The 25,390-nt window shown below is 42.0% G+C and overlaps 1 protein-coding gene across 1 annotated transcript in view; it reads right to left on the reverse strand.

Moving 5' to 3' along the window:
• The window catches only part of btbd16 (BTB (POZ) domain containing 16), an 88,967-nt gene that overhangs the window by 57,505 nt on the left and 6,072 nt on the right, over positions 1 to 25,390 (reverse strand). Inside the window, exons 2-11 of the mRNA XM_080205292.1 lie at positions 21,816 to 21,888; positions 15,035 to 15,185; positions 13,812 to 13,956; positions 12,040 to 12,113; positions 11,221 to 11,370; positions 10,694 to 10,876; positions 8,782 to 8,896; positions 6,604 to 6,673; positions 4,779 to 4,909; positions 781 to 900 (exon numbers count right to left, since the gene is read on the reverse strand). Of these exons, the coding sequence (XP_080061418.1) occupies positions 781 to 900; positions 4,779 to 4,909; positions 6,604 to 6,673; positions 8,782 to 8,896; positions 10,694 to 10,876; positions 11,221 to 11,370; positions 12,040 to 12,113; positions 13,812 to 13,956; positions 15,035 to 15,185; positions 21,816 to 21,888 (1,212 nt within the window). The remainder of the gene's footprint in view (positions 1 to 780; positions 901 to 4,778; positions 4,910 to 6,603; positions 6,674 to 8,781; positions 8,897 to 10,693; positions 10,877 to 11,220; positions 11,371 to 12,039; positions 12,114 to 13,811; positions 13,957 to 15,034; positions 15,186 to 21,815; positions 21,889 to 25,390) is intronic.

Here is a 25,390-nt window from a genome sequence, read left to right on the forward strand (position 1 = left end):
CATCCGTTGCTTACCTGGCATATTTCACTGAGTCCCATGGCCAAATTTAGAATGGCTTATGGGCTTCTCTATTCATGAGAATGCAATAGTATCAGGCGTTTTCAAATCCATACTCTCGTATAGCTAGCTACCAAGGAAATCCAGGAAAAACGTTCCACACCAAATGCTGCTACACACATGGATATCGCAGATAACACAAGCAACAAGAGAAGGAACTGGCTGACAGAGAGCGAAGCAGTGGGTGCTTTCTCGGGAAATGATGCTGAATTTGGTGATACACCCAAAGTGCTTTTACTATTCATTGGAGGGAGTCAGTTAGCTGGTTTGTGATGCAGAGCAATGCCAACAGCGTGGGTTCAATTCCTGTACTGGCTGAGGTTACTTATGAAGGCCCACCTTCTCAATCACGTCCCTCACCTGAGGTGTGGTGATGCTCAGGATTAAATCACCAATGGTCAGCTTATGGTCATCTGGGACTATGGGGACTTTTGCCTTTACTATTCACAAGAGTTACATGGATTCTGAACCACTTGATAAACTGAGTACCCAGGAGATTACAGAAGGATCAAATAGCAGACTGGGGGAAAAAAAATCACCATCTAACAATTACTTATATCCTACTTCACTGGCAAAATATTGATTTCAGAGTTCCCAGTGTTGGGTGTGAGAATGCTGAATGTTTCCTTTGTGTGATTTACTAAATTAAAGACAAATATTCACTTTCCAGCTTATTCATTTAAACTTTACAATAAGTAAAGGTAAGCATAATAAGATAGTCACCTGATAAAATAAGCTATGATAGTGCTGTATGGGGGCATTAGCCGGGCCTCCGTATTCACCTGAAGGAATATCCAGCAGAGGATAGCTTGCAGCACATGATATTCCGTAAAAGTAAACAATCTGTAATTGCAGAACATCACAATATAAATGTCAGCATGCAACATCAACGTAAAGGAGAACTGTCATCATTGTGAATTGCAACTTCAGCCTCAAAAATAAACACATTACTGAGTCATCCCCTGCTTTAACCAGTGATCAAACTGCTACTCAATCACCCCTTCAGTCACATACAAACGAAGAATATCAGCTCGTTGGCCTCATTTATTTCTCTCTGTTTCTCTCTAGCAGTCCCTTGAAATGGGAAGGATGCTGGCCCTAAAGTACATCCTGTGGCAAGAACCTGCGTGTGGGTTCTGAATTTAACGTGGAGAGGCTATTCTGCTGAAACTGCCACATAGTTCTAGCTGACCAGGACCTTCCTGCCTTGTCGTAGATGCACTGGAAGGACTTGCAGGTTGATAATCAATCTGTTTTGCCACGTTCTGAATGCTCCTTGCATAGGCAATCATGTCTCAGAGTGGGATCTGAACCCAGAGCTTCTTCTGGCGCAGAGGTAGGTATGCTATCATTGGGGTGGCACAGTGACACTGTGGTTAGTACTGCTGCCTCACAGCAGCAGGGACCCGGCTTCAATTCCGGCCTCAGTCACTATCTGTGTGGAGTTTGCACTTTCTCCCTGTGTCTGCGTGGGTCTCCTCCAGGTGCTTTGAGTTTCCACCCTTAGTCCAAAGATGGGCAGGTTAGGTGCATTGGCCATACTAAATTGCCCCTAGGGTCAGGGGGATTAGCAGGGTAAATATGCAGGGTTACAGGAATAGAGCTTGGGTGAGATTGTGGTTGGTGCAGACTCAATGGACCGAATGGCCTCCTTCAGCACAGGAGAAATTCATTGATTCTATGATTCTACTACATGACCACTGTTGGCCCCAGTTACTTTGTAAATAGACTCCATTTAAATTAAACTTAACAAAGTCACTGAATGGAGGACAAAATCCATATATGCCACACATGTCAGCATTTTACACTCTGTGATTTAAAGTGTCTGATTAACCAGGAACAAAAATAAATGTTATCCCTGGCTCAGACCTGATGATGCAGTGGCACCAAAGGTGAAACACTTCTGTGTTTCTGTGCTACACTCACCTGATGAAGGAGCAGTGTTCTGAAAGCTCGTGATTCCAAATAAACCTGTTGGATTTTAACCTGGTGTTGTGAGACTTCTTACTGTGCCCACCCCGGTCCAACATCAGCATATCCACATCATGGGCAGTGAAGGAAGAGAAGGGTACAGGTATGGATCAGGGAAGAGGAAGGAGAAAAATGTTCCTAATGTGGAAAGCGAGTAAGTGAAAAGATTGCCAGTATAATATGGAGGGAGGGACGAAGGCAGACTAGACTGCCAGAATGAAGCTTGAGGAGTGCCAGTGTGACTGAAAGGTCAAGGGGCATAAAGGACCTCAACATGATATGGACAACTGCGTAAACAATCTAACAAACACAAAGGTGGCATCAAAATAACACATAATCTCTCCATAAAAATATGTAAGGAAAGTCCTGCAACTGTTATCATGTGTGAGACAAATGATGGAATGTTGAATCACACTGCACGCTAAGTTATAACAAGCCCAGGCCCCCCTCTGCATGTTCAGTAACTGCATGCCGATATTCTAAATTGTTTATGAGTTGCCAGCTTTTGCGAGGCCATGCCAGCCTTTTGAAAACTGTTGGTCAGGCGTTGTTAGTTTTTCATGTTGGCACGTATGTGGAATTCTACATAAAATGGTAGCTTCCAGGTAGCTGTGACAGGCTGAGTAAAACAGAAAAGCAAAGGGGGATTTAAAGTATAGAGGTATCTCAGCAGCTTAAGACTAATAAGTGACTCAAGTGAATCCTCTTTCAAAAACAAATGCCAATTTGAAATTGTATTCCACTTCTAATCAATCATACGGAAATAATTTCACAAAATTATTGAACGTGTTTCCTTTATATTTATAACATGTTAGTCAGCAGTAATTATAAACCAGATTGCCAACCAAGCATTTGCTTAATTTCTTCCAGATCACGCTGTTAATGACTCCTTTCAACCTTGAAATCTGATCATAATTATAACTGTCTTTAAGCATGATTCAATGTTTAAGATTTTTCCTTTAATATGCATTTTCCAGCGAACAGCATTGACAAAATATTCAATGGAAAAAATAATTCAATGTCCAAGATTCAATGTCATGCTAACTGCCAACATCTACACGTCAAACATTTTTAACATTTAGGACATGGATTATGTAGTAAAACAAATACATTTCTCCCCACTTCCCCTTACTTTAATGATTCATGCTGGGGTGCAGTTCCATAATCACCAGCGGCCATTATCGAGTTCACCCTTTCTGTTTGTGAATCTAACTGGTGTTTGCTGGCAGGCTATTTGACCATGGAGAACCTCACAATTGAGCTCAATCCTGATATGCATGCAGAAACTCACGCATGAGTCATTGGATAAGAATCAGAAAGAACCTGGAACAATTTTATCCTCCTGAGGTCGACTGTCCCGCCCACTTGATATGGTGCAATGTGTGCCTGCTGGCAGCAGCAAAATATTTACCTTCGCTGCAGAGAAGAGTTACCCTTGGGAGAAAGATCCCTGGGAGGATGATATAGACAAGTGGACCTGACCCAGGAAAGTGGGTTGGGTTTACCAGGGATTTGTGTGTTGTCAGGTGCAAGACCTGCTTCACACAGCTTTCATCCTGTCAGAAGTGAAAAAGCCCAGGCTTTTAAACTTGTTACTATCACCAACTGAAATTTACAGGCCTTGACATTTTTCAGGATGCAATATTGTTGCACTCACTGTGATTCCACTGGGACTGCAGTTACCATTGTTCCTGAATGCTGACCATAAGAATGTTAGTCCTCGAATATTTGCAAGGGCCAGTGGGAAGGGGCCTGGCGGGGGGGGGGGGGGGAGGTTCAATAAGGGTTGATTTACCATGTGGCCAGAAACCGTGATAGAAATTGACGTTGTTATATTCAATATAACCATGATGTGGAGATGCCAGCAATTAAGAAGTCTCACAACACCGGGCTAAAGTCCAACAGGTTTATTTGGTATCACGAGCTTTTGGAGTGCTGCTCCTTCCTCAGGTGAGTCATCAGGTGATGAAGGAGCAGCGCTCCTAAAGCTCGTGTTATCAAATAAACCTGTTAGACTTTAACCTGGTGTTGTGAGACTTTATTATATTCAATATAACAAGGGGAATTGTGTGTGGTGTGTGAATATATTATAGCAACCTGGCATGTGGTGGCAAGAGTTTACTATTTGATCCTAGGATTTGTATTGGGCAGGTCAAGACAGATTCCAATTGATGAGGCATTTGAGGTTCATTTATAGGAGTAATCTGTGATTCCTAAACATGAAATGAATATCCAGGATAAGATCAAAACTACTCATGAGACCTGTGTTTCAACAGAGTATTAGCTCATAGTGGTTATTATCATAGAATCCCTACAGTGCAGAAGGAGGTCATTTGGCCCATCAAGTCTGCACTGACTCTCCGACACAGCATCTTACCCAGGCCCCATAATCCCACATATTTACCCTGCTAATTCCCCTAACCTACAATCTTGGACACTAAGGTGCAATTTTGCATGGCTAATCAACCTAACCTGCATATCTTTGGACTATGGGAGGAAACTGGAGCGTCCGGAGGAAACCCACGCAGACACGGGGAGAACGTGCAAACTCCACACAGTCACCCAAGGCTATAATTGAAGCTGGGTCCCCGATGATGTGCGACATGCCACCATGCACAATATATTGCGATTAGAGAGGAAGTTGTATGCCAATGATTTTATAACAAAGCTAAATCAGGAACGATTTATTAAAGGTTGGTTGTTACTTGACATGTCACTGAACAAATCTTGTAGTCACATAGGTTACCTACCTAGGTGATAATAAAATCTTTTGCAAGACCTCTTTTTGCAAATCTCGAAAACTGATGTCATATCTGAGGTGCACAATAAGATTTAACTCCAACCATCTCTCACAAGCATCTTGCAACTTCTCCTGGTTATACTGCATCAGAAACAACAAATCAACAGATCATCCAAAATAAGTCCAGTGAGCAACAGCTCCATCTGGTGTCCTGAGAGCAATTCACAACTATAGGTAAAAAGTGAGAAAGAAATTCAAACGTAATTAATTGCTTGTAAACAGATTTATATTTGTATGGCATATAACACATAGAATGCTTTCTTAACTTGATGCACCTCAGAGCTCAGAGATAGGCACCCCATATGACTTAGACGTTAGAACAATGGGATGCATTGGGCAAGAACCAGGGCTGCAGAGGAGCTCAGAGGACCAATCTTTAGAAGACTGATGGGTTTTAAAAAAGTGCTTGGCGCAATTGTCTGTCTTAAATGTGGAAGCTTTGGAGATGGTACAGAAAAGATTTGCCTGGTATGGAGGGCATTAGCTATGAGGAGAGATTGGGGAAACTTGGTTTACTCTCACTGGAATGATGGAGGTTGGGGGGGCGACCTGATACAAGTCTACAAGATTATGAGAGGCATGGACAGGGTGGATAGTCAGAAGCTTTTTCCCAGGGTGGAAGAGTCAATTACTAGGAAGCACAGGTTTAAGGTGCAAGGGGCAAGATTTAAAGGAGATGTACAAGGCAGATTTTTTACACAGAGTAGTGGGGGCCTGGAACTCGTTGCTGGCAAGGTAGTGGAAGCGGATACGGTAGTAACTTTTAAGGGGCATCTTGACAAATACATGAACAGGATGGGAGTAGCGGGATGTGGTCCCAGGAAGGGTAGGGGGTTTTAGTTCAGTCGGGCAGCATGGTCAGTGCAGGCTTGGAGGGCCAAAGGGCCTGTTTCCTGTGCTGCAATTTTCTTTAAAGCTGATGAACCATGACAAACGAGATGGGGGATATCTGCCTCCAGCTTGCTTATGGTTTGATGCAGAGCCTGGCTCTAGTTGTGGAAAGGCAGGCTAACACTATCCGGTAATATGTGGAATTCAACACCATGCAACATTTAGAATCATAGAATCTCTACAGTGCAGAACGAGGCCATTTGGCCCATTGAGCCTGCACCATCAACAATCCCACCCAGGTCCTATCCCTGTAACCCCACGTATTTACCCTACAAATCCCCCTGACACTAACAAGCAACTCTGATGAAAGGTCATCCAGACTCGAAACATTGCTGTCAGATCTGCTGAGACTTTCCAGCATTTTCTGTTTTGATGCAAAATGCAGGCCTTTTGTTTGTCTGAGGTTGTTCAAACTCCAGATTAAACCAGATACATTTTTGCTTTGTTGCACATCGAATTATATTTGATTAAAACATTAATGAATATGAGCCGTGTGGAACTATCACCTTGTGCACAATCAGTTCTGTGCACTGATTGCTCTTCATTCAGAGGCATTTGTTATTTTCCTTAATATCTTTGTTTCATTATATTTACAAAGTTGAACTCCCTGAGAACAAAGTAGAAATCACATTGCTCAAATGTTATAAAGCATCGGGGTTTTATGAACCCAATTTGACATGTTATTGGACTGTACAAGAAATACAATCTAAAGAAAGCATTGGTGGATCAATTTTCTCATCTACCACTGGTAGAAACCAGAAATTGGTGGTACTGCACTTGTGGTTTTCCCATTTATTGGTAATAGGTGAGGTGAAGTAATGACACATCCAAAGTTGCCAACATAATATCATTCTGCAGTATAATAGATCATTATAGTTCCTTACCTTTGATGCAGCTCTATGGAAATTACATACCGTGGTGACATTTATGTTATCCAGCATAACAGATACACATCTGCAATAAAAACATTATTCAAATTGAATTGCTACTCTTAGCAAAGTTTCGGATCCTTCTTCTACATCATAGAATTTAATGAAACCTTGATTAATTATCTTTATTACAACTTGTCAGTTTCAGCTTCATGAGCCCAACAACGTAATGGAAACTGAACTCCGAATGCCATTTTTTTTTGTCATCTTCACACAGAAATGTTGCTTATATCCAGAATAGAATCATACAGCGCGGAAAGAGGCCATTCGACCCATCAAGTCTGCACCAACCACAATCCCACCCAGGCCATATCTCATAACCTCATGCATTTACCCTAGCTAGTCCCACTGACATTAAGGGGCAATTTAGCATAGTCAATCCAGCTAACCCTCACATCCTTGGACTGTGGGAGGAAACTGGAGCACCCGGGAGGAAACTGGAGCACGCGGAAGGAAACACACGCAGACATGGGGAGAACACGCAAACTTCACACAGGCAGTGACCCAAGCCGGGAATTGAACCCAGTTATCTAGCACTGTGAAGCAGCAGTGCTAATCACTGGGCCACTATAGATCAGAATGCATCCGATCTATAGTCAAATTGAAGATGTGGGAGATAATTATGTAAATACAGACAGGAGGGGAAGGTTGGCAAACATTTACAAGGGCAAATATTATACTTGTCTGTGGGGTGGGGGGACGCCATTGCATTGAGACAATAAATACACAGGATGTTTTTTAAAAAGGGTTGAAGATGGAGGAGAAAGGTCACATTCTAAAGGTGTTGAACTTAATGTTGAATCTTGAGGGCTGTAACATGTCTAATTGGAAGATGAGATGCTGCTTGTGTTGGGCTTCACTGGAGCATAGCAGCAGGCCAAGGGCAGACATGTGGACATGAGCACAAGGTGTTGAATTAAAACAGCAAGCAACACAAAGGTTTGGGGTCATGCTTGCAAACTGAGTGAAGGTGTTCTGCAAAGCAGTAACCTAGTCTCCATTTAATCTCGCCAATATAGGGAGCCCGCATTGACAGTGGTGAATACAGTAAACCAAAGTGAAGGAAATGCAAATGAAACATGGCTTGAGAACCTATCTACTCTGTCTTAAAAATATTCAGTGACCCTGCGTCCAATGCTCTATGAGGCGAAGAGCTCCAAAATCCAACATCATTGCATAAATCAAAGGCTTTTTCTCCTTCAAACAGTGTTGCAAAAAGGCCTTTGTGATTAAGAGCTATTGCCATGCATGTCAGAGTGATTCAATAAGTATTATTGTTCAGCTAGTATCCAAAAAAATGGGCCAAGAACTGAATTTTCTCATTCCTATTTAAGCCAAAATTTATACTGGGTTTCTATGTCGATATTGCCAGTGCAATGTCAAGTCACAAATTCTTTAGAGTGTCTTCAAAATAGCGGAGTCTGTACTTGTTGGAGCTTAGAAGGATGAGGGGGGATCTTATTGAAAGTTACAGGACACTGTGAGACCTGGATTGAGTGGACGTGGAGAGGATATTTCCACTAGTAAGAAAAACTAGAACCAGAGGGCACAATCTCAGACTAAAGGGACGATCCTTTAAAACAGACATGAGGAGGAATTGCTTTAGCCAGAGACTGATGAATCTGTGGAACCCTTTGCCAGAGAAGGCTGTGGAAGGCAGGTCATTGAATGTCTTTAAGATAGAGATAGATAAATTCCTCATTAATAAGGGAATCAGGGGTAATGGGGAAATGGCAGGAGAATGGGGATGAGAAAATATCAACCATGATTGAGTGGCCTAATTCTGCTCCTATGTCTTGTGGTCTTATGGGGGAATTGCAACTTGATTTTATACTGGCGGGTTTCTGACTTTTTTGGTTCCTGCCAGATTCTCCACTCCCATTCACCATCAAACCTAATGTGGGCGGGATGGGAGAATTCTGCCTCAGGTCAAATAGGGCTCTATATCAGAAAAGTAAATGTTCAACATTACCTTGCTAAGCTTGGATTCATTTTCAGAAGTCAGAGTGACTTTTGTCTACAACCACAAACCCACCACAATTTTAGGGAAGCACTACCTCAACAATTGCTTTTATTACTACCAGAACTATAATCAGATCTTCAAAAGACTACATGTAATAGAATTATACATACTTGTGAAACAAGGTCATGAATTTCAGAACTGAAGCAGCAGCAACGACACCCAGAATATATTCTGATTCCACATATGGTTCATCATAATACAGATTTCCTAGTGCAACTGCAAAACCTGCACCAAACAGATATGAAGTGCCAAAACAGAAGAAAGATTCATTATATTGTACAATATTTCAGTTACATGCTTGGTAACTGTACCTTCCTGCTTAGGCTTGCCTATAAGGCTTGCCAAGAATAATAATTGATTTCATACTCTATCTTATAGCATCAAATAGATTAGTTCAACCAAGAATGTCATTATACAATAGTCCTACAAAGAAACTCCTCAGTTTCTTGTATTCATTTTGTTATATTGCTGAGTACATACTTTTTAATATTAGATTTTATGTGCATTATGTAGATAACCCTTAACAAGGACAAACTAATGTGGGGCTCCCTAAAGACCCATTATAAATGAGAATAGAATGTTATTTTGTATGTGAAAGTATTGGTAGGAGAGACTGTCACACACTCCTTGTGGAGATGAAGTCCAGTCTTCACACTGAGGGTATCCTCCATCGTGTTGTGTGGCATTACGACCGTGCTACTTGGGAGATATTCAAACAGATCTAGCAACTAAAACTTAAACATCCATGACTTGTTGTGGGCCACTAGCAGCAACAGAACTGTATACAGCAACAGAACTGTATACAACCACAGTTTGTAACCTCATGGCTCAGCATATCACCCTCTGGACCATTACCACCAAAGTTCAACTCTGGTTCCATGAAGAGTGAAAAAGGGATGGCCAGGAGCAGTAGCAGGCACACCTGCCATTAGCACCAATGCTTTCCCTGAACTGACAAATCCACACTCCCCCACAATGTACTTGGAAGAAGTAATGAGGCTAGTAAGCACACAGAATGTACTCTGGGTGGAGGGACTTCAACGTTCATTGCCAAAAGTGGCTTGCAGTAGCACCACTGTTTGCCAAGTTAGTCGAGTCCTGAAGAACATAACTGCCAAACAAGTCTTGCGGCAGATGGTGAGAAAACTAGCATGAGATGTGTAACCTACTTCACTCGTCTTTACCAATCTATCTGTCACAAATGGATCTGTTTCTGATGGTATCGGTAGGTGTGATCACCGCACAGGCGCTTTGAAGACAGAGTGTCTTCGCACTGAGGATACCTTCTGTCAAGTTGCCTGACATGACTGTAGTGCTAAACAAAGTAGATTGACAGCAGATCTGGCAGCTTAAAACTGGGCACCCATGGGGAACTGTGGGCCATCAGTAGAAGTATTCAACATTTGATCACAACCTGTAACCTCCTGGTCCACCCTTGGTCCTATCCCTCACTCTATTATTAAGCCACAGATCAACTGGGGTTCAATGATGAATGCAGAAAGGAATGCCTGAAACAACACTAGGCACATCTAAAAATGAGGTGGCAACCTGGTGAAGCATGTTAAACAATGAAAAGAACCTGTTATTTACAGGGTTAAATGATTCCACAATGAATTCAATAAAAAAGAAATTTGGAATTAAGAATTTACTGATGACCAAGAAACCATTGTCAGAAAAACCCATCTCGTTCACTAATGTCTTTTAGGAAAGGAAATCTGCCATCCTTACCTGGTTTGGCCTACATGTGACTCCACAGCCACAGCAATGTGGTTGACTCTCAACTAACCTTGGGCAATTAGGGATGGGTAATAAATGCTGGCCAGCCAGCAACACTGATGAATGAATTTTTTTTTAAGTCCTGCGTCCAGCCCTATCAGGATTTTATATGTTTTTATAAATCCCCTCTCATTCTTCTAAACTCCAGTGAATGCAAGCTTAGTCAACCCAATCACTCCTTATGCACTACAAAGCACAAAATACATTAAACACAAGGTCCTAAAGGTCACTAACAATCATAATTACCTCTTTGAGTAACAAGTGGGTCTTTTACATCAAGCTTCAAACTGATTATTCTCTTCAGATTTCTACTATCCGCTGGTGCCAACTGGTTCTCCTTATTAAGCGTGCTGCACAAGTTGCAGCTTTTTAACTTCTGAAGCTGGGATTCACAACATTCATCCTCATGCCCACAATAATACAAGCTACCTAGAAATAAATTACTGCAACAGTTAATACTATAGTCAATGAAATATTGGGGATCCAATCTATGTCAGATAAATATAACCAGTAGGCGAAACAAAATTTTCTAAATTTAATGAAACATTTTAGTATTAAATGGGTGTTAAAGATTTTCCAAAACGAAAGAATGAAACTGGCTCTCAAAATATGAAGAGCTGGGAATGTTTTCCATTGAATAATAAGTGATTTGTTGCCTTTTTTCCTGGAATATAAAATACTGCCTTTGGTTTCAGATTTGCCACATTTGTAGTTGTTTGTTACTTTTGCTTTCGCCAAAAATGACAATTGCAGTGAAGTGTTGGTGTTCTCACCTGCTTGACAGCTGCGAGATGTTTCTTTGGACCAGTTCCTGCAATAATCTGACTGATTTGTTGCAATTAGCAGCTCATACAACACTTCTGATTTTGATAGAAATTGACTGTGTAACTCCCACAAAGTATTCATACTCTCCAATATCACATCTAGCAAAATAAAGTCATCATTAGTATGAAGAAAGCACTCATCACAACAAAGAGGCTACGAATTGGTGTCCGAAATCATGGGCAGGATTTTATGGCCTTGCTCATCCAGAAACTGTAAAATCCCACCCGAGTTCATGCTCCACCCTTGTTCCACCCCTTGCCTGCTCTGATTCCCTGGTGGGTGGACTGGTAAAATTCCAGCCTATGTTAGAAAACTATGCTATAAGAATTACTGAAATTCTTGAAGACATCAGTTACAGATTACAAATAGACAAATCTTATTTTCAACTGTTATAAACAAAATGGCATCATAATATTCTCCATCTATAAACTATATCAACCTAACTTTGGTATAATTAAATTCAAGCTGGCTGGTATTCGTGGCACCAGTACGAAGCCTGGCCAAAAGATTGGATGGGTGAAAATCACACATAAATCACCCATCTATTTTGTCAATAGCTTTTCTCAGTACATCTTGTTATGCCTGATTGGAAAGCTAACACCTTGATTTTCAATGTTAACAACTCTTAAAATTGTGGAGATTAGTCTGCAAACCAATGTGAGAAAAAGCACAGGTAAGTCACCCTTTACTGAAACCATTCTAACATTTTAAATATAAAGTTGAAATATTCTAATGATAGATATAACTGCAGTGGTAATAAAATCAACCTGCAGGCATGCTATCTCTCAGCTTCCTTGAATAGCAACATGATAATTCCTTGGTTCTAATTGCTTCAGGCAGCCTAAGGATAAGCGAGAAACAAACAGAAGTTATCAAGAACCTTGATTATTATCTGTAAACTGTGCCATTAAAACATAGTCGGTACTCTAGTCATCATATTAAGGTGAATTTTATGGACCGTGTGTGACATCTATTTAATTAGGAAATATCCTGGAAAACCAAGCCCTTTCAGGCACTTCTGACAAGAGGCAAGGTGGCAAAGGTGGGACAACAATAACGTGGGCAGCACTGCTGCCTCACAGTGCCAGAGATCCAGGTTTAATTCTGGCCTCAGGTGACTGTCTGTGTGGAGTTTGCACATTCTCCCCATTTCTGCATGGGTTTTCTCCAGGTGCTCCAGTTTCCTCCCACAGTTCAAATATGTGCAGATTAGGTTGATTGACCATGATAAACTGCCCCTTAATGTCAGGAGGATTGGGAGGGTAAATTTGTGGGGGCCTGGGTGGGATTGTTGTCGGTGCATGTTTGATGGGCCAAATGACCTCCTTCTGCACTGTAGATTCTATGATCATACTTCTGAATATTTCCCCCCCCCTTCTTACTTTAAGAAAACATAAACTCATCTAATATCTCCGTCAATCGGAAACTCTCCAGTGTGGCTAGCAGGGAAAATAATTAGGAATGAGAATCAGCTAAAGTAATGTTAGTGAATTTTTGTAGCTTTTTAAAATAAATTTGCTGCCTCACAGCACCAGGAACCTGGGTTCAATTCCAGCCTTCAGTCACTGTCTATGTGGAGTTTGCACATTCTCCCCATTTCCGCGTGGGTTTCCTCCAGGTGCTCCGGTTTCCTCCCACACTCCAAAGATGTAAAGATTAGGTGGATTGGCCATGCAAAATTCCCCCTTAATGCCCAAAGATGTGTAGGGGAATGTTGCCACATAGGGTGGAACGGGATCTTCCAGCTGCGCTCATCCCAAAATCAGACAATCCCACCCGAGGTCAACTGACATTTGTATGCTCCATTCCCTGCCCACTATGATTCCCATGGTGGGCGGGATGGGAAGCTTTGAGTCATGGTCTTGGAAGATATCAAATTGTACTAGTTAGCTTACCTTCATCAGAACTATGGTACATGGAACTGGTGTTGGTACCTCTGCATTAGCAAGAGCAAAGATCAATGGAAGTTCTCATCCTTGATTAATTTGATATATGTGACTCTTGCTGGAAATGGGAGTAATGGACATTGGGGAGGGACAGGATTGGGTTGAGCTACTTCGTTCTCCCACAGTCAAATAGCCTAGCAATACTTAATGGTAGAATCACCAATGGATACTGGCCACTTGCATTAGAAAAGGATATTAGTGGGAAGAAACCCAACATTTTATGTGTACAGAGAGAATGTCGCTATCCATCTTACACAACTTCACAATGCATTTCACAATTCTTGAAGCCTCGTCACTGTGGTAAGGCTGTGAGTTGGTGGCCTGGAAAGACTGAGGACAGAGGGACAAAATTTATCAAAGTTGACAGCTGCAAGGCTCAGAGTGGCCCATATGCAGAGACGTCTTCACCTGTGGGCTTTTCATGCTTTGTTCATTCCATCAAAATGAAGTCCAAAACCAAACGGCTGAAGAGTCCAATGCCTTACCATTCAGATGCAAGGGAGCAAACTGTACTTCCTTGCATGTCTAGAAACAGTTGTGACTCAATTGTCGGCTTTTTTTTTCAAAAAATAGCCCTAGCACAAAATTCTTACCCCCTTTTATAGTAGACTGGCTTCACTGACGCAGCTTTAGAAACAGACGAATTCTTTGGAAGAAAGGGCATACAACTGGAAACTTGAGTTGGAGAAGAACAGAGATCATTTTCTTCAATTGTCCAAATGGTAGCAGGAACATCAGCTAAAGAGGCAAAAGAATAATTTCTATTACAATTTTCAGACGAACTGGGACATTTTCTGAAGAGTGGGGTGGCATATTTTGCAAGAAGAAGCGCGTTTAAAAAGGAAGGATTATGTGAACATGCAATTCTACTTTACTATGTTTTTATAATGACCAATTTTTCACAAATGTACTTAAGATATGTCAATGTATCATATGATTCAATTCATTAGCACATCACTTCACCTAATAGTAATTCCCATGTCCCAGTCGCCTTTAAAGAAGCCTAATTATCACATGTATTATTTATTCCACTATTCAACATAGGAGTTGTTTTCACACCTGAATTCAGAATGGATGTTTGTGGTTCAGGGAGTGTGAACTTACAGATGTTGCATTAGTTTTACCAGTATGCAGTTTTGGAGATTTAGGGTTGAATTTTACAGAAACAGTACAAGTCCCACTGTAAGGGTACAACCATGTTTGGATGTGTGGTGGGGCCAGAGCCGCATGTTGCCTGTGGCAGCCTAGTACATGACTGTCAGTGGGACTGCCATGGCTATTAAAGATGTCAGCCCACCCCCAAGAGTTGCTGGCCTAACCTGAGCCCCAGTCACAGATATCACAGGGTCAGCCACCATGGACCAAAGCATGCCCAAAAAGGAATCCTTGTCAACACTATTTAGGCATAAAAAGTGTCAATAAAGTTGAGTTGCTGAATTCATAACTTCAAATAATACAGGTTCAGAAAATGCATCTGGATTGCCATGATGTAGTGACATGAAGCAAAGACTTAAGGCTCATTAGTGAATAGGTTCACATTGTTGAATGAGCTCATAGATACAACATTGCTGTTGACATGCAGGTTGTGTATTGTCTTCACAAAAATGAAATAATTCTTTTGCTTGTCAATGGAATACTCAGTCACAATTGGTTGCAGCAGCTTGCTTCATTATTTGGTGAATTTGTGTTATGCAGAAAGCATCATAGATGCACTGCTATTTTCTGTATCTGCATTAACTACTCAAACTCAATACTACCAAGCAACTATCTCTCATTTAAAAGTACAAAGAAGTTTCTCACTCCTGCGCTGTCTCACCTGTCAATATTTTTTGTAATGTCTCATTGAAGCAGACTTGAACTGCTCTTGAAGCCTGTGCTCTTCCCAATAAATCAGAGCCCAAATGCTTTGTGTTCTGACAACGATTAGTGATGCCAGCTTGTGTACGTACTTTTTCAGGTAGTGAAACCTGGATAGCAAGGGGAAAGTATTCAGCAGGATGCTATCTGAACACAAAATTGCAAAATAATTCTACTAGCATTATAAATGATTGGAACTAACAAATTCAACTTAACGTGCAGTTGCCGATGTTGGACTGGGGTAGGCACAGTAAGTAGTCTCACAACACCTGTTAAAGTCCAACAGGTTCATTTGGTAGCACGAGCTTTCAGAGCATTGCCCCTTTATCAGGTAAATGAAGAGTTCGGTTCACAAGCAGGGCACATATAGACAGAAACTCAATTTACAAGATAATGGTTGGAATGCGAGTGTTAACAGGTAATCAAGTCTTTACAGGTGCAGGCAATGTGACTGGAGAGAGGGTTAAGCACAGGTTAAAGAGGCATGAATTGTCTCCAGCCAGGACAGTTAGTGAGATGTTGCAAACCCAGACAAGTCATGGGGGTTACAGATAGTGTGACATGAATCCAAGATCCTGGTTGAGGCCATCCTCATGTGTGCAGAACTTGGCTATTACTTTCTGCTCAGCAATTCTGCATTGTCGTGTGTTGTGAAAGCTGCCTTGGAGAATGCTTACCCGAAGATCAGAGGCTGAATGTCCTTATCTGCTGAAGTGTTCCCCGACAAGAAGGGAACACACCTGCCTGGTGATTATCAAGCAGTGTCTATTCATCCATTGCTGGAGCACCTGCATGACCTCGCCAATGGACCGTGCCTCATCCTTTCCTGCAGTCTATCAGGTGAACAATGATGGCCAAGTCACAAGAATATGTACCGTGTAACTGGTGGATGGTGTTCTCATGTGAGATGATGGCATCTGCATCGATGATCTGGCACGTCTTGCAGAGGATCCATACAAAGAAACTCTAGCTTCTGTCGCAACACTACAGACTTCTTATAGAAACTCAGCACTCGTGAACCAGGAATGCTCCTCGTCACAATGGACCTCCAACCGACGCGATACACTAGATATATTGATGACATTTCTTTTCTTTGGACTCATGGCGAATAATCACTGAAACAACTATATGGTGACATCAACAAGTTCCATCCCACCATCAGACTCATCATGGACTACTCTCCAGAATCAGTTGCATTCTTGGACACACACATCTCCATTAAGGACAGTCACCTCAACACTTCACTGTACCGCAAGCCCACGGATAACCTCACAATGTTCCACTTCTCCAGCTTCCACACTAAACGCATTAAAGAAGCCATCTCCTCTGGACAAGCCTTCTATGTACACCGGATTTGCTCAGATGAGAAGGATCGCAACAGACACCTACAGATGCTGAAAGATGCCCTCATAAGAACAGGATATGGTGCTCAACTCTTTGACTGACAGTTCCAACATGCCACAGTGAAAAACTGCACAGTCCTCCTCAGAAGACAAACATGGGACATGGTGGACAAAATCCCCTTCGTCGTCCAGTACTTCCCTGGAGCACAGAAGCTACAAAGTCTTCTTTAGAACCTTCAACATGTCATTGATGAAGATAAACATCTCGCCAAGGCCATCCCCACACCTCCACTACTTGCCTTCAAACAACCACACAATCTCAAACAGACTACCTAGCCTTCAGGAGAACAGTGACCATGATACCACACAACCCCACAACAGCAACTTCTGCAAGACATGCCTGATCATCAACATGAGTGCCATCATCTCACATGAGACCACCATCCACCAGGTTCATGGTACATATTCTTGTGACTCCGCCAGCATTGTCTACCTGATACGCTGCAGGAAAGGATGTCCCGAAGCATGGTGCATTGGCGAGATCGTGCAGACTCTATGACAATGGATGAAAGGACACTGCTCGACAATCACCAGGCAGGAGTGTTTCCTTTCTGTCAGGGAACACTTCAGCAGTTAAGGGCATTCAGCTTCTGATCTCTGGGTAAGCGTTCTCCAAGACGGCCTTCACGACAAAGCAGAATTGCTGAGCAGAAACTGATAGCCAAGTTCTGCACACATGAGGACGGCCTCAATCAGGATCTTGGGTTCATGTCACACTATCTGTAACCCCCACAATTTGTCTGGGCTTGCAAAATCTCACTAACTGTCCTGGCTGGAGACAATTCGCAACTTTTTAACATGTGCTTAATCCTCTCTCCACTCACATTGTCTGCACCCTTAAAGACTTGATTACCTGTTAAGACTGGCATTCCAACTATTGTCTTGTAATTGAGTTTGTGTCTATATATACTCTGTTTGTGAACCGAACTCTTCACTCACCTGATGAAGGGGCAATGCTCTGAAAGCTCATGCTATCAAATAAATCTGTTGCAGTTTAACCTGATGTTGTGAGACTACCTACAAATTCTACTTGGTTAGGAGAGAAAACAAAATTTGAGTGTTTTGTTTTATAGATATGTGTCAACAATTCACAAGTTTTGCAAACAACATGTGCCAATCAGGAACTGGATCCCATTGTGGCTCATTATGATATAGCTCTGTACCACTTGGAGTGGTACAGAGCCATACCAAGCAGGTACATTCCTTGTTTCTTCATCAATATTGAATGAGTTGATCTCAGCTGTGACTGTATTTGGAGTAATGTATCTAGTATTAGTGTTCCTAGGTGAAAAAGAGAAAGATTTTGGGTTCTTGCTACTAACGACAATCAAGTGACCCTTCCTGAAAAATGCACTTCTGTAGATTTCCAATGAGCATGGATTGGCTGTGATGCTTCTCATGACTGAGAAACTGCTGAGACTACCTGGACTGTTGTCCATAAGGAATGGTCAGTTACCTTTTACAAGAAGGCTACCAGCATCTATTAAATAAGGTTTCCAAGATTTAGAATGCAAGGTTGCTATATGTCATTTGGAGCAAAGGTGGGCCATTTGGCCCATCAAGTCTGCTCCGCCTTTCAATGATTTCATGATTAATCTGATATAATAATTCTCAACTCCACATTCCCATTTTATCCCTATAACCCCTGATTTCCTGATTGAATTGTCTGTCTCAGCCTAGAACATACTTAACTACTCAGCCTCTACAGCTGTCTGCGGTAAAGAATTCTACAAGTTCATCAACCTCTGAGAGAAGAAATTCCTCCTCATCTTTGTCTTAAATGAGTGTCTTAAATGGGTGACCCCTCAGTCTGACATTATGCCCTTTTGTCCGAGGCTTTCCCACAGTGGGAAATAACGACTGAAATCTTGTTGCTATTCACACCGATGGGATCTTATGGTCCTGCCGATGGTACACCCCCCACTGCTGGTTTCCTAATGGCGAGGTGTGCAATCAATGGGAAAACCCATTGATAATGGTGGAACCATAAGATCCTGCCATCAGCAAGCATACGCTGTCTCCCGCTGCCGCAAACACACCACTGAGTGGAGAAAAATCCCATCCCACCTCTTAGCATCTACAGGGTCAAGCTCCCAAGGAATCTTATATGTTTCAATAAGGGCACCTCTCATTCTCCTAAACTCCAATGAGTACAGGTCCAACATACTCAACCTCTCCTTATAAGAGGAGGAGAACTGTAACTTGATGCTCTCCTTACACGGGATCAACTCAGTGAATCTTCTCTGGACCGTCTCCAATGCCAGTATATTTTTCCTTAGATAAGGGGCCCAATCCATTCACTGGTCTTACACATTGCATGTATAGTTTTAGCAAGACACAAGGAAGTTCTGTGGAACAAAGGGACTTTTGCCTGTTTGTCCACAGATCTTTGAAGGCAGAAGTTCATGTTAGTAGGGTAGTGAAAAAGGCTTATGGGACACCTGCCTTTATCAATCAAGGCACAGATTATAAAAGTAGAGGAGTCATGTTGGAGATGTACAGAACAGCTGGAGTACTGTGTGCAAATCCTTCAGATTATCGGAAGGATTTGATTGCACTGGAGGGAATGCAGATAAGATTCACCAGATTATTGTCAGGGATAGAAAATTTAAGTTATGAAGTGAGGTTGAGTAAACATGGGTTGTTTTTGTTGGAGCAGAGAAGACTGAGGGGTGGCCTGATCCAGGTGTATAAGATTATGAGACACATGGACAAAGTGGATAAGAAATAGCTGTTCCCCTTAGTTGAAGAATTAGTCACAAGGGGACATAAGTTCAAGGTGAGGGGCAGGAGGTTTAGGGGGGATGTGAGGAAAAGCTTTTTTACTCAGAGGCTGGTGATGGTCTGGAATGCACTGCCTGGGAGGGTGGTGGAGATTTGATGGGCTGAAGGGCCTCTGCTGTGCTGTACTTTTCCATAATTTTAGGGAAATTTCACAGTAATTTCATTGCAGTGTTAATGTATGCCTTATTTGTGACTAATAAATAAACTTAATTTAACTTCTATGATTCTGTGAAGACTTCCCTATTTTTATATTGCATTTCCTTTGAAATAAAGGCCAACATTCTATTTGCCTTCCCAATTACTTGCTGAACTTGCATACTAGCTTTTTGTGATTTATGCACAAGGATCCCCAAATCCTTCTGTGCAGCAGCTTTCTGCAGTCTTTTTCCATTTAAATAATATTCAGCTCTTTTATTCTTCAAACCAAAGTGATTGACTTCTCATTTTCCTACATTATATTCCATCTGCCAAGATTTTCCCATTCACTTAACCTGTCTCTATCACTCTGTACGCTCTTTCAGATGCTATGGGTTCTAAATTGCAATCTCATTCTTCACTACTGCTTTTCCTTGAAAGGATATTCTCCATCTAACTGTCTGTTTTCCCATCCCTAACTATAACCAAGTTCAGTTTCCTGTCTGAGCTGTGGCTTGGATATTCCAGAGCCACACTGAGGAGGTGATGCATTACAGGCAGTGCTGTATTTCAGATGAGATGTTAATCCAAGACCCAATCTGTCTGCTTCGGTAGATGTAAAATATTTTGAAAGTTGAATAGGGGAGCTATCCCTGGTGTCCTGCCTGATATTCATCACATAGTCAACATAACAAAAGAAGATTATCTGATCGTTATCAAGTTGATGTTTGTGGGAAGTTAACGTATGCAAATTGCTTGCAATGTTTTCTGCGTCAGTGACTACAATTCAAAATAAATAATCTCACTGGCTGTAAAATGCTTTGAGAGGTCCAGTGGCTGTGAAAAGCACAATGTATATGCAAGTCTTTTCTTCCTCTGTTGGAACTTTTCACTTTCACTGTTTCCATTGTAACTTGTTCCCATATTAATCAGGAAACTACTTACATGTTGCTGAATGGCTTCTGCCTACATCATCCGCTCTGCAGCAGCCTACTTTCTTCAAGGGGCTACAGCAGTGGACTGTACCAGCTTCTCAAATTTTTGCTGCTGTGTCTTGTTTTGTGTGCTTCTTACATCAGTCCAACTGTTCCCTTGACTAGCTCCCTTGCCAGCACTAATGTGCATTTACCCTTCACCCTACCTTCACTCCCTGGATTTAACTGCATTTGTTCCAGTTTTTCATACTCCTGTTTCTTGTTCCTATGCTGGTAACAACAGGATCAACAGTATGAATCTCCGATGGATTTCTGGATCAACAGCCATGCTGGTTCATTTTAGAAACTCCACTCTTCTTCACCTTCTGATAAACAGTACAACGCTCCACTGGATAATGTGCAGTGCATTTATTAGTACGCTACCCTCTATAATTCCGGGATTCACTCCCATTCCACAACTGCTTTTAAACCTGGACAAATTTGTGAATGCTCTATTCTGACTCCATGATAATGAATTAGTTTCAACCCATCGAAGGACCTTCATCTTGAAATTTGGACGCTCATTATTTTATCTCCTTTCTGCCCTCTATTTATTGCCAGGAAATGTCTCTTCTAAATTTCTGCTACGTCTATGTAGTCTAAAATCCCTCTGGCCATTTGCAAGTGCACTTTACCTGCCACACTGGACCCAAATCAATTTCTCTATTTTATATTTTTGGCTCCTCTCAGACCCATTTCTCTTTGGTCTCCTCCCCCCCCTTTCTGTTTCTGGGGGTTCTCTTCCCCCAGACGTGTCTCATTCAATTTCTGTACTTTAAGGAATTTGGAACCAAACCTCACACTGACCCCTCCACAAACTGTTCCTTCTCCCACTCTTTTCTACTCTCTAGCTAATATCCCAGGTTTGTATCTCCTTTACATAAGCTCAAGGTTTCTCTCGGCATTCTCTGAAGGTGCTCCCCTGAGCTGTATATCACTGCTTCTTTATGTGCTTCTCTTGAAACTACCCCATCCTCCTCCTCGCCAATTTGCTGAGTGCCACATCCACTCGAAAGCAATGAAACTGATCTTCTTTGCACCTGCTCACTATGACCACCACTGTTCCACTGAACTGTGGCCATGGATAAACAATCAATGCTTCTCTCCATGTTTCATTCCCAAGAATCTCTTTTCACTCACAAATAAGGCTTTTTTTTAAATAGACAAACTATTATGGCAAATTGCATTGACAGCCTAGCTTTGACTGAAGGCTGGATGCTGACATCTGATCTCCAAATGAAGCTTCCTTATCCCACCCAAATTACCACAGTGGCGAAGTGGCCTTCTGTTTCAGGAATATGTTTCTAATAGTTTGACATCTGGTGGAATTAACTGTAACTTGTTCAATTTAGAGCACGAAGTCTAACATTTTTATCCAACGAAATTAAGTGACATTAATAGAACTGTTAGATAAAACTTTTTCTGTAATGTGTAAATTACATACCTTATTCAGAATTTGGTATGGATTCTTCAGCATGTAATCTGATAGTGCTATATAAGGAGCTTTCAGTAAGGCGCTGTAACAAGAAGAGTAACATGTAATTTTTGGAAGGTAAACACTGTATATTGAAGTCTGTTTACTTAAAAAGACATAGAATATAGTGAATTACCAAAGCTCCATTGAGTCAGAAGTATTATAGTGCAGAAGGGGGCTGTTCAGCCCATTGTGTCTGCACCAGTTCTCCGAAAGAGCATTTCACTTAGTGCCATTCCCTTGCCTTCTCTCCACAATTCTGCACAAGCTTCCATTTCAGATAAAAAGTCTAATTTCTTTTGACTACTTTGTGTGAACCTGCCACCAGCTAACTCTCAGGCAGTGCATTTCATACCTTAATCACTCGCTGCATGCAAAAGCAGTTCCTTGTATTATTTTTGGCTTTTTGCCAGTTAATCTGTTTCTTCTTATTCTCAATCCTTTCCCAAGTGAGAATAATTTCTCCCTATCTACTCAGCCTAGCCCCTTCACGATTTTGAATACTTTTATCAGATCTCTCCTCAGCTTTATCTTCTCCATGGAAAAGAGTCTTAACTTCTCCAGTCCATCTTCATAACTGAAATTCCTCGTTCCTGGAACCAGTCTCCTTTCAGAATCTTTACTGCACTCTCTACAATACCTTCACATCCTTCATAAAGTTCAGTGCCCAAAACTGGATGCAATATTCCAAGCAAGTGTCCAAACTAGTATCTTATACAAATTCAAGAGAAGCTCCTTGCTCTTGTACATTATGCCCCTATTTGCCCCTACTGATGTATGCTTTATTTACTGCCCTCTCAATCTGTCCTGCCATCTTTAATGACATACACACATACATACTTGTGTCGCTCTGCTCCTGCACCCTGTTAAGAGTTGTACCCTTATTTCATATTACCTAAATATAAAATGTGCAAAATCCAGATCATTAATAATCTACAATGGGCTTCAGTATAAACACACCAGTGGAATTTTGCTGCTCTGCCCATCACGGGAAGCATAATGGGTGGGACAAGACCATGTAAAGGTCTATTGACCTTAGGCAGGGTTTTCCAGTTTTGGGGCAAGCATGGCCAGAAAATGCCACCCATTATCTTTATGTTAAACCTTTTTACTGATGATGGTGACAGATCCATTATTAAATATGGGAATGATACATTATTTGTGCTTTGAGGCCCTAACAGAAGCAACCAAACACTCCCAATATCAGTATAGCAGAGGCAGGAATGATCAAGCCTTCTTTCTCTGTCCCTCCATACCCTGCATGGGGTTACAGGGATAAAGCCGGCAGAGGAGAGGGGTGACCCGGGGTAAGATGACCTTTCAGAGCGCCAGTGCAGACTTGAAGGTCCAAATGGCCTCCATCTATACTGAAGGGAATCTATGAGTCTATGATACCCCTGCCTTTACGTGCTGTCCCTCATCCTGAGGAGCACCACCTTACATTTTCCCATTTCTCATCTGCAGTAAGTTTTCTGGGATTCAATCTGAAGTAAGATCACAAACAAGACTTTGGGCAAAAACTTACAATGAACTGGGTCGAATCTGCAAATTTTTATCAACAGTTAGAAAATATAAAACTAAGGCACTTATAAACATGTAACCAAACAAAAAGCAAGGGCATGAGCACAATAATCAGTTGCACACAGCTTTGGTGAGACTACACCTGGAATATTGTGTGCTATATTCAAGGAATTTAAGTATTTCAAGTCTCCATATTTAAGGAAGGATTTGCTTCCATTGGAAGCATTACAATGAAAGTTCACTAGATTGGTCCCTGGGATGAGAGAGTTGTTTTATGATAAGTAAAAGTTATGCCTGAGTAAACTGGATCCATTTTCAAAGTTGAGAAAAATGAATCATAGAACCCTACAGTGCAGAAAGAGGTCCTTCAGCCCATCAAGTCTGACTGACCACAATCCCACCCAGGCCGTACCCCCATATCCCTACACGTTTTACCCGCTAATCCCTCTAACCTAAGCATCCTAGTACACTGAGGAGCAATTTCAGCATGGCCAATCAACCTAACCCGCGCATCTTTGGACTGTGGGAGAAACTGGAGCACCCGGAGGAAACCCATGCAGATACGAGGAGAATGCGCAAAATCCACACAGACAGTGACCCAAGCTGGGAATCGAACCCGGGTCCCCGGAGCTGTGAAGCAGCAGTGCTAATCACTGTGCTACCGTGCCGCCCAGGTGATTTAAGTGAAATATACAGGACTCAACACTATGTGATGATATTGTACTATTGATAATACCTTATGTTTCTGCAGAACATTTGAAGTTCATTTTTGTTCTAAACAGGTAATCAGCATGTCTGGGAGGAATACAGTTCAGATGCTGGGAGAGCAGGATAATTACTCACTTTAGCCAGCAAGTGTTTACTGAAATAAGGCTAAGTGTTTACTGAAATAAGGCTAGTTTATCAATGGAGATTTCCCTTTTTTTATTGGAAGGTTTTGTTTAGGTTTACAGGATCAAGTGATTATATGGATAATGGGGTAATGATGTTTGTAGCAAAGAAACAGCTTTTTGATTTCAGTTTGCTGTTCAGTTGCTGGCTGAAGCTGTTTAAAGAAAGAACTCTGCATTGCTTCTCTTTCTGCAAAGTCTCTCTGACAGCTCCAGGATTTTCTATACTAGTGGAGTGCCCCAGGGGTCGGTGCAGGGGCCTCAGCTTTTTACCATTTATATAGATGATCTGGAGGAGGGTACCGAGTGTAGGGTGTTGAAATTTGCTGATGACACCAAGATTGGGGGAACGGCAAATTGTGCGGAGGGTGTGGAGAGTCTGCAGAAGGATCTAGATAGGCTGGGCGAATGGGCCAGGAAATGGCAAATGGAATTTAATGTTGGCAAGTGTGAGGTGGTCCACTTTGGTAGGAAGAATGGTAGGAAGGACTATTACTTACGGGGCGAAAAACTGCAGCAGGCGACGGTGCAGAGGGACCTCGGGGTCCTTGTGCATGAGTCGCAAAAACCCAGCTTGCAGGTGCAGCAGGTGGTCAGGAAGGCAAATGGGATGCTGGCCTTCATAGCGAGGGGGATTGAGTATAAAAGTAGGGAGGTCTTGCTGCAGCTGTATAGGGCATTGGTGAGGCCGCAGCTGGAGTACTGTATGCAGTTTTGGGCGCCGCACCTGCGCAAAGATATTTTGGCCTTGGAGGGAGTGCAGAGGAGGTTTACTAGGCTGATACCGGAGTTGAGGGGGTTGAGCTATGAGGAGAGGCTGAATAAACTAGGCTTGTACTCATTAGAGTTTAGAAGAATGAGGGGAGATCTCATTGAGACGTATAAGATGATGAATGGGATGGATAGGATAGAGGTGGAGAGACTTTTCCCGCTTAAAAAAGACAGTAGGACTAGGGGGCACAGCCTCAAGATAAAAGGGGGGCGGTTTAGAGCGGAGTTGAGGAGGAACTTCTTCACTCAAAGGGTGGTGAATCTCTGGAATTCTCTGCCCGTTGAAGTGGTGGAGGCTGCCTCGCTAAATATTTTTAAGACGCGGGTTGATGGGTTTTTGATAAGAGAGGGGATTAAGGGTTA

The sequence above is a fragment of the Carcharhinus amblyrhynchos genome, chromosome 17 (assembly GCF_965287045.1).
Source record: "Carcharhinus amblyrhynchos chromosome 17, sCarAmb.v2.hapA, whole genome shotgun sequence".
Classification (NCBI taxonomy): Eukaryota; Metazoa; Chordata; class Chondrichthyes; order Carcharhiniformes; family Carcharhinidae; genus Carcharhinus; species Carcharhinus amblyrhynchos.